This window comes from Nycticebus coucang, chromosome 6 (genome assembly GCF_027406575.1).
Source record: "Nycticebus coucang isolate mNycCou1 chromosome 6, mNycCou1.pri, whole genome shotgun sequence".
NCBI classification, from domain to species: domain Eukaryota; kingdom Metazoa; phylum Chordata; class Mammalia; order Primates; family Lorisidae; genus Nycticebus; species Nycticebus coucang.
In genome coordinates this window covers 69,481,079-69,491,365 of record NC_069785.1, presented here as the reverse complement: position 1 = coordinate 69,491,365, position 10,287 = coordinate 69,481,079, and the positions used below count along the sequence as shown (strand labels likewise).

At 48.2% G+C, this 10,287-nt stretch overlaps 1 protein-coding gene across 1 annotated transcript; it reads right to left on the bottom strand.

The window, feature by feature from the left end:
• Positions 1-7,885: 7,885 nt before the first annotated feature.
• On the bottom strand, positions 7,886-10,039 carry LOC128588705 (mitochondrial proton/calcium exchanger protein-like). Its single transcript, XM_053595556.1, has one exon. The coding sequence runs from the start codon at positions 10,037-10,039 to the stop codon at positions 7,886-7,888; it is 2,154 nt and encodes a 717-aa protein (XP_053451531.1).
• Between the last annotated feature and the right edge of the window lie 248 nt (positions 10,040-10,287).

Genomic DNA, 10,287 nt, shown 5'->3' with positions numbered 1-10,287 from the left:
TCTTGCTCAGTGAAAACTGAATCCCTGGTGCTGGGCACACAGAGGGTGCTTGAAAGTGTTTGTGGATGGGCGGCGCCTATGGCTCAGTCAGTAAGGTGCCGGCCCCATATACCGAGGGTGGCGGGTTCAAACCCGGCCCTGGCCAAACTGCAACAAAAAAATAGCTGGGCTCTGTGGCAGGCACCTGTAGTCCCAGCTACTTGGGAGGCTGAGGCAAGAGAATCGCTTAAGCCCAGGAGTTGGAGGTTGCTGTGAGCTGTGTGAGGCCACGGCACTCTACCAAGGGCCATAAAGTGAGACTCTGTCTCTACAAAAAAAAAAAAAAAAGAAAAAGAAAGTGTTTGTGGATCAAGTGAGGGCAGGAATGAACGGTGGATGAGAGGAAGGATGGACTTTGCCCAGGAAGGGCACAGATGCAGACTCAGCTGAGGATCTGACAGGGGCAGAAAAGGCTTCGTTATCTTTGGCTAAGGTGGCCTGACTATTGCAAGTCCATTACCAAGACTAACCTCTTCCAACCACAAATCTTAAACATAACAGGCTCCACCCACTCCCAGACCCAGGCCGGGAGATGTGGCTTTCTCCTAGGAGCTAGTCACCCAGGGCAGCAGCCCACTATGCATTCCCAGTCCTTGGTGCCCTGAAACCTCTCCCCACCACAATGGGAAGGATCACGTAAACAAACACACTGTTCACTCTCCCTGCCCTTACAACAACCGCCAGAGAGCTGACATGGCCACTCTTCCCATGTTACATGGGAGGAAACTGAGGTTGTTAAGTAACCAAGGAACTCAGCTCCATGACCCATAGAGATAGCTAAGAAACCAGCCCAGAGTGCAGTGGCTCACACCTGTAATCCTAGCACCCTGGGAGGCCAAGGCAAGTGTATTGCTTGAGCTCAGGAGTTCGAAACCAGCCTGAACAAGAGTGAGACCCTGGCTCTACTAAAAGTAGAAAAATTAGCTGGGCATTGTGGTACACATCTGTAGTTTTAGCTACTTGGGACGCTGAGGCAAGAGGATTGTTCAAATCCAAGAGTTTGAGGTTGTAGTAAGCTATGATGATGCCATAGCATGCTAGCCTGGGCAACAGAATGAGACTCTGTCTCAAAAAAAAAAAGAAAAAAAAAAAAAGAAAGGAAAGAAAGAGAGAAAGAAACCAGCCCAGAGCACTGGTAACTGGATGCTGAGCAGAACCACTGTGGCTCCACTGCCCTGCCCAAGCCTTCTTCACCCTGGAGAGTGTTGAAAAGAAGGAGCCGCAGGCTGGAAGGGACAGCACAGATGGGCTCAGCCTTGACTCCCACCCTTAAGAGTCTCACAATGGGTCTGCAACAAAGTCCCACCCCAACCATCGCGGAAGCCCAGAGGGCCCACACTCCCCAAGCAGACTGCCAGGCTGCCGCTGCTTGGACCACAGACATCCCAGGGGTTATCTTGGCTATTTTTGCCAACCACAAGTGCTGATGGGCAGTTATGATGGCCTTGGATTATTTATAAATGGGAAATGAGGATTTAATCGGTGTCATTTGGGGGCAGCACTGCCTTGCTTCTACTGAGGCTCTGCTGGGCCCCTTTCTGCACATCTCATAGCCCTGTGAGGTAAGGCTCATTATTTCCATTAGGCAAACAGGAAATTTGAGGCTGGAGATATTAAATTATTGGCCCAAAGAACCCAGCTTAGGGCAGTGATGGAAATTGGGGTGTCTCAACTGTCAGTGACTTTTAGAATCATTTTCTACTCATTTGTGCAAATTTGGTTGCTTAGGTTGCTGTAGGGTGGTGGAGGGAATCATTCTCTTTCAACTGAATTTTTCTTCTTCAAAGATTAGTCTGGCAGATGTAAAGCGCTCAAAATTTAAGATCCCATTGTGGGGAAGGCAAGTGGCTCTTTGGTGGGTATCCAGCACTGGCGCCAAGCTCAAGTCTCCTCTGTAACGGCCCCTGGGCTTTGCTCCTATGCTTGGGTGACAGGGAGCCATTCTCTCCATTCTGGCTGAGTACACTGGACTTGCCCACCCTGGGGCTCCCAGACACCATCCTACGTGGGGAGGTAAAGTGCTCTCCACAGAGCCAGTGACCTTGAACTGGTCTCTTATTTTCCAAGGCCAGTCTGCTGCTCTTGTCCCAGGGAGCTTGTATGTGCTCAAGTAACGGAGCTGTGGTTTCCATTCCAGCCTCTGAAGCCAAACTCCACGGAGTTTCAAATATCCCCAAGGCCTCGGAGGAGGAAGGCCGCTGAGCACGTCTGGGGAAAGGGCTGCATCTGGTCTGCGTTATCCAGTAGCTGCTGCCGCCTCAAACCCTGGCAGGGAACAGGAGCCAGATCGAGGAGGGATGTCAAGGGAAGACCTGGAGGGAGAGGTCTCAACTCCATGCTAACCTTCCTCTTGCTGTCCCAGCCCTTCGCTTAGGACCAAAAAGCTGAGGAGGCCATTTGCAGACTTTTAGACTTTTAGATCTCAGGATGGGAGCTGAAATCTGAGGTGGCACCGGCAGCTTTGCAACAGGACCATGAGGCACTTGAGGCTTCTAACATGATACCAACCGAAAGTTCTTTCCACTGCCCCACACCAGCTGCTTAAAACTTGGCAATTGCAAGGCAGGACCTTCTCTTCAGAGGGGGACATTGCCTTGCAGCCTTGTCACCAGTCACACTGCCCCAAGATGGCACAGGCGGGGCTGCTGGAGGTCAGCCTGGGCGGAAGACGAAATTGGCATTAAGGGTTTACATGACTTCAAGATGAGGTGGGGGGAAAAAAACACACCAGTGCTGCAAGAAGAAGTGATTCACAGAAGCCATGCACTTGCCAAGCCAAAAACTAAAAAGATTGCTCAAAACACATGCTGTTTGACCTGCAAAGCTCCTCTCCACCCCAGGCCCATCTTCACAGACTGGGCTCAGCCCACACTTCCTGAGCTCCTGCCCCAGCCTGGACCTCCCACTCCCTAGTTCTATGTCCATCCTGGTGGATCTTCACAACAGCCTCATGTCACAGATGAGGGAACTGGGTCCCCCTGAGCAGGGACCTGTGGCTGGGTTGGGGAACAGCAACACAGGCTGGCTGTGGGGGGCTGGCTCCTGGCTCCAGTTGCTTGCCTGAACTTCCCAGCCTAAGCCAAGAAATGCAAAGAACCCCCTCCTGGGGTTTGCTGGCCTTGCTTCTTGGTGCCTTGGTGCCAGACCTTTGTCCTGGCACTCCCCCCAAGGTGTTATGACACAATTTTGTTTGCATGCTTGTTCTTTGGGCCCAAGAAGACGTCAGGACAAAGTTGTATATAAATAAGAGAGAAAGGGGGTATATTTTTGGAAATGAGTTTTCTTCTCATTTCTTCTCAGCCTCCCTATCCACACCCGAGAACCTAATGATTTAACCTTTTTAAGTTCAAAAAATTTAAACAGGGCTGGAAAATTTAAGCAAAGCTTATTCAATTATCCTCACTTTCTGGCAAAAAAAGAAAAAAATGAAGGACGGCAGGAAGGGAAAGAGGGGAAGAAGGAAGGAGGGAAACAAAAACCAAATGAAAACTTCCCCCAAATCACAGAGCACAGAATAGAGAATACGGGCATGGGGAAAAGTTGATACTGTCCTGTTCAGGTTGCATCTTGAGAATAAAGAATTATATGGGCTCCTGCTCTACTACAGCATCCTCTAGGAAAGCGAAGTTGTCAGAACACATGGCCTAGCCCAACACTAATTCTGTACCAGGGGTGTCCAAATGTTTTCTTTTCTGCCACATATTGAAGGAATAAGAGTTGTCTTGGGCCACACCAGTAAATACACAAGCTCTGACAAAAGCTGATGAGCAAAATAAAAGGTCCAAGTATACTTTTCACAATATCCAGCAACACAGATATGTAAAACAGGCCTCAAATAATCTGCATGGGGCCCACGGGCTGCAGGTTGGACACCCTGCAACCTTTGATTATACTCAAAGGTTGAAAAAAAAAATGTAGACACACTTTAAGAAAGAGAAAAACTGTATTAAAATTGTAATACTCAAGTCACATTTGACTTCTGCAATTACAAAAGAAACATGCTGATTATATATTAAGAATTACAATTGTAATGCAGGTTTTTCCTCTCTTAAAATGTAGATCCATTTATTTGGCACCTCCTATATGTTTTTATTTTTCCCTATTATGCTTCTGAAACAAAATTAGAAATACTGAGAAAACTGAAAAAGTAAACTGAAAATATTCCTGCCATCATATTACAGTCACACACACCCAAATTCAGTATATTTCTGTTTTTACTTTACAGAACAAGAGACCTGCCTTTAAATCCCAGCTCTGGGCAAGTCGCTCCATGCTGGTGCACCTCAGTTTCCTCATCTATAAGAAAAGAGTAACAGTTATGCCATAAAGAGTATGTGAGATAATGTGTTGCAGAGCCTGGCCTATAATAACAGTTCATTACTGATTGCACTCATTAATGTCCCGAACACTGGACATTGATCATGTAACCCAGTAACCCCTGTGGGCTCCTGGGGACTCAGATGACTCCCACCCCTATTCATGCCATCGCCACGTATTGGGTGTGTGCTCTACGTGGAGGAGGAGGCCTGTGCTGGGTGGCAAGAGCACAGAAAGACCAGGTCAGCCCTCAATCTGGAGCTCTCAGTCCAGGAAATAAGGCAGAAACATAAACCAGTAAGTGACAACCTTGGGTGACGAAGGTGATGGTGGCCACATAGGCAGGTGCTGTGGGATCTCAGAGTCAGGGAGCCACTCAGACTCTACAAAGAAGGTGACAGAGCATCCAGCTAAGGAAACAAAGAGGGAGATGTGTTAAACAGACACATGGCAAGACACTTCAAACAGAAAAGGGCAAATGCAACTGTCCAGAGGCCCCAAAGACCAGGGCCCTTTCCGGGAACAGCAAATCATCAGTTCCGGCTACAGCAGATGATGTTGACAACAAACAGGGCTGTGGAGATTTAGGCTTAAGTGACATGTGGAGAGGTTTGGGGGTCATCCTCATATCAACAAGAATGCTTTTAGCTGCAAAGAACATAAAATTCTGATATAACAGACTTAACAATAAGTATGCAAGGTCTCACATGGTAATGGGAGGAGGGGGCATCCAGGATTGGTTAATTCAGCAGCTCAACCACATCTTCAAGGACCCAGTTAATTCCCTGCCTCTGCTCTGCCATCTTCAGTGTGTCAGACTATTCTTAGACTTGGAACTAAGGTGGCTACTGTAGTTCTGACATCACAAGCAGACACCACAATGTCCAGAGATGGAGAAGTAGCTGTAGCCTGTTCCTCTGGCCTCTCCCTTCCTCCCTCTCTCTCTTTTACAATCAAAAAACTATTTCCATCTAAGTGCAGTAGTAGCACCTGTAGTCCTGGCTACTTGGGAGGCTAAGGCAGGAGGATTGCTTGTGCCCATGAGTTCTGGGATATAGTTCACAGACCAGGTGTCTGAACTAAGTTTGGTATTAATATGGTGACCTCCAGGAGCAGGTGACCACCAGGATGCCTATGAGGGGGTAAGCCAGCCCAGGTCAGAAATGGAGCAGATCAAAACCCCTGTGCTGATTGGTAATGGGATCATTCATGTGTCTAGCCACTGCATTCCAGCCTGGGCAACAAAGCAAGACCCCATCTCTTAAAACAAAAAAGTAGTGTGAAAAAAATGTTTTCAAAATCCTCCCAACGTCCCTCCATTTCTTATAGGCCAGGAGGCATCACATGTCTATACCTTAACCAATTTCTAGCAAGAAGAGAAGACTTTCATGATTGGCTGAAACCAGTGAAGTTTTCCCTGAGACCAGTCCCGCCTCAAGCTCCAGCTGTAGGGTAAGGGGGATAAAGGAACACGGTTGCTGCTCTGCCTGCCAGCAAGGGAGAAATGCAGGGGTAATGTGGAAGAGGCAGTGAGCTGTGTTCAGTAAAATCCTGAAAGCAATGGAGTCATTATTTAATCTCTTTGTGCCTCAGTTTCCTCAACTATAAAGTGGGAATAATAGTACTTACCTCATAGGTTATTTCTTGGATAAAATAACCTTTGTAAAGCCCCTAGAAATAGTGCTTAGTACATATTAATCAGTTAATAAATATCAGTTATCGGCGGAGCCTGTGGCTCAGTGGGTAGGGCGCCGGCTCCATATACCCAGGGTGGTGGGTTTGAACCCAGCCCTGGCTAAATTGCAACATAAAAATAGCCGGGCGTTGTGGCAGGCACCTGTAGTCCCAGCTACTTGGGAGGCTGAGGCAAGAGAATCGCCTAAGCCCAAGAGCTGGAGGTTGCTGTGAGCTGTGACACTGAGGGCAATAAAGTGAGATGCTGTCTCTTAAAAAAAAAAAAAAAATACAGTTCCTGTGGGTCAGGACAGGTTGAGAACCGCTGTCTTAGACAATGAGCCCTGGAGGGCATGAGCTTCTGAGTCTCCAGTAACCAGCAGAGGGTGGCGTACAGCAAGGGCTCAATACTGTGCTCATTATTCTTACTAACACCATGAACAGGGAATGTTTATTGAGGCCTTACCTCTATCCAGGGAATATTTGGAAGCACTTTCCATGGAAGGCCTTATTTCATGCTTGTAACACTCGACCCATAGCCAGTTACTATTATTGTCTCTACTCTATGGGTGAGAAACCTGTGGCTCAGAGAGGTCAAGTGACTGACGCAATGTCACACAGCATGTGAGTGATGGAGTCAGGACTGTACCACGTCTGTCAGGCTCCAGAGGCCCTGTTCCCTAAACACTGACTTGATCTCTGGGGAAATAGACACCAAAAGCCTATCCCCTACATGTTGCCCAGCTGCCAAGTATAGCCTGTGGTCATGGTCTAAGGTCATGAAGCTCTGTAGAGCTGCCTTGCTATTTTGATTTTTTAACTAATAGACTTTATTCTTTAAGAACTGTCTTAAGAGAAAAATCAAGCTGAGAAAACAGAGTTTCAACATACTTTCAAACCCAATTTCCCATATATTAACATCTTACATCAGTGTGGTACATTTGTTGCAATTAATGAACCGATATTGACATATTATTATTAACTAAAGTCTATAGTTCACATTTTTTGTTTCATGGATCATACTTTTGATGTATCTGAAAACTTACTTACCATCCCAAAGCTATCTAGATTTTCTCCTATCTTCTGGGAATTTTATAGTTTTATACGTTTAGGTCTGTGATCTATTTTGAGTAAATATTTATGAAAGAGGTATAGTTTTGGGTCTAGATTCATTTTTTGCATATGGGATGTCCAGTTGTTCCAGTACCATTCGTTGAAAAAGACTATCTTTTTTTTTTTGTGGTTTTTCGCCGGGGTTAGGTTTGAACCCACCACCTCCGGCATATGGGACCGGCACCCTACTCCTTGAGCCACAGGTGCCACCCAGAAAAAGACTATCTTTTCTCCATTGAATTGCCTTTGGTCCTTTGTCAAAGATCAGGTGACTACTGTGGGCCTATTTTGGGGCCCTCTATTGTGTTCCATTGATCCATTTGTATATTCTTTCATCAATACTAGACCTTCTTCATTACTGTAGCTTTATTGTAAGTTTCAAAGTTTAGTGTGATTCTTCCGACTTTGTTCTTTTTCAGTAATTATGTTGGCTCTTCCGTCAATATCTACAAAATAACTCACTGAGATTTTAATTAGAGTTGCAATTGAATCTACAGAACTAGTGGGGAAGAAATATTACCTTAACAATATTGAATTTTCCAATCTATGAACATGGGCTATCTCTCCATTTCTTTTTTTATTTTTATGGAAATGTCTGATTCATTCTAGACAAAATATTAGGTTTGCCACTAAGAATCATCTCAAAGTGAGCACTGTCGTGTTCATTACCATAGCAGCTGATGGAGCAAGTGAAGACAGGCTATGTGCAGGGCCACCAACATGCCTGAGAGCTAGGCTAGCCCTAATTCTTCATTTCTGTAGCCTCCTTCTCAACCTTTCCCTTAGCCTTCTTCTTCTCTACCACCTCCTCCTCCCTCTCTAGCATCGCCACGATCTCAGCCACCTGACTAGTAGAGAGGCGAATGCCTTCTTTGTCCACCAGTTCAGTTGCCTTGATGAGGCTGTTGATGTTGATCCTGCCATCCTTATTTTTATCCAGTGTTGAGGCCAAGCAGATCAGCTTTTTTTCTGGAATGTGTTTGATTTGCTTCATGACACTAATGAGCTCCGTGACACTCATGAATTTCTCCTCGGCAGGTGGGCCTTCTGCTGGGCCCAGCTTGCCAGCCCTCTGATCCACCTCCAGCTGAGAGATCAAGCTGCCTATCCTCCGGATCATGCGCTGTACTCTCCTTGTCAGTCTTATTCTGGCTTTAGATTCTTTCACACGTTTTTCCTTGTGGGTCTTTGAAAGTTCCTTCTCAGTCTCTTGTAAGCCCTCACTATAGTCCTGGGCATCTTCCTTCAGAAGCTCCAGCTCCTCCTTCTCTTTGGTTAGGGACTTCTTTTGCTCCTTCAGTTTAGAACAGGTATCACTGAGTATGTCAATATCTTCCTCAGTTTCCTCTTCCTCTTCCTTCAAGACCTCTAGCCCAGGGGCGGTGTCCTTCAGGGTCTCTGATGGTTGGATCACATCAGGCACTTCCAGCTGCTGGTCAGACACTGGCCTCCCAGAGGTGGTTTTCCTCCCTTCCTTTGCTGCTTGGGAGAGCTTCTGCAGCTGCTTCTCCCTGTGCTCCTGCTGGATGGCTTTCTCCTCCTGGAGGGTAGCCTCCAACTTCATCATGTTGTCCACCCGCTTACCCTCAACACTGGACACTTTCACCTGGGCTCCCTTCACCACGATCTCTGGAAGGGTCTTCAAAGTGGATTTGAGCTGGTCAGCAGGCGAGAGGGTGTCTGGAAGGTACATGGCTCGGGACAATAAGAGCAGTGATGTAGGGATCTCCTGATACAGGTGCAGATCCAGCCACTGCTTCAGCTGTTCCCTCAGACGGTCTTCTGTGACTCCAAGGGCCCGCATGCCGCGAGCCATACACGCAGACTGCAATTCCTTGATGTTCAGGCTGTCTACTCCTTCCTCAGCAATCATTCTGTCGTCAGCCTTTATGGACCTCAGCCTCATGGTGAGCTGAAAGCGTAGGAAGGCGTTGGTGCCAATGGCCTGGATATCCAGCAGCTCGCACAGTGCCACCAGCTGCTGCCGATTGAGGTTATCCAGGGTCAGCTCATCCTCAAATAATTTGGAAAAACGCATGATTTCCTCAGTGCTGGGTCTTTCCCCCGTCTTGCGAATCTTCTGGAAAAACATGGAGAAGTCTTTGGTGGCACTCCCCTTGGCTGCCTTGTTCTTTGAGGCCATCTCCTCCACAGTGTCCTGGAGAAACTTGGCCAGCTCCAGCTTTCCCCGTAGCTCCTTCTTCAGCCTCTCCTCCTTGGTAGACTGGGTCTCAAAGGTGGATGGCAACATGTTGGGAAAGAGCTTCACTGCTATGGGCAGCAGTAACTCCATGAAAGGTACCACCACGAAGACGAGAAGTGGGACCAGGCGAAAGAGGTCAGCGCAGACCCGGACAAACTGCCTGCGCTCCCGGCGGGTCAGGATGTGGCCCTTGAGAATCCTCCAGAGTGTGCGCGCGGCAATCTTGGTGTCTATCCAGAGCAGGCGGAAGCCGTGGTAATAGTGCTTCAGCCCGTCCAGGACCCTCCGCCACAATGACTTCACCGGCACCTCTGCAGGTGGGCTGTACATGGGCCCACCTTCCTCTAGCTTCTTGTTCTTGTCCTTGAAGGATGTAGGGGTCTTCGGTTTGGGGTCGTCACCAAGAGAGGACGACGAGTACCAGCGGCGCACAGGAAGGTCCTGAGGTCCTGCGACAACCAAACATGGCTCTGCCGCCACTGGAAGCCAACACTTGGGTCTCTGGTGACAACTGCTGAGGGGATGGCCTCTAGAAAGGTATACTGGGTGGGCCAGAGCGCTGCAGTCAAATGGAACATTCACACGGCTGATCAGCCATACGGTGTTGGTACCAGGGAGGCCAGCGGGATGCCCCAGACCACACCTCAGGGCGGGCGCTGGGGCGTGACAACTCCGTGGTAAGATGGACGCCATGACTGTGTGCCTCCTGCCGCTGCTTTCCCCCTGCACTGCCACTCCTCAGTCTAGTGCCTCACGGGACAAGACCCAAGCAGACGGTTGACGAACACGGCTGGCTCTGCTCAGCTCAAGGACCTGGCCCCAACAACCCCCAGCACCGCAATCCGGGCACAGACTTCCGGCTAATAGACTTCCGAGCACAGACTTCCGGCCCATAGACTTCCAGGCACAGACTTCCGGGCACAGACTTCCGTCAAGGCAGC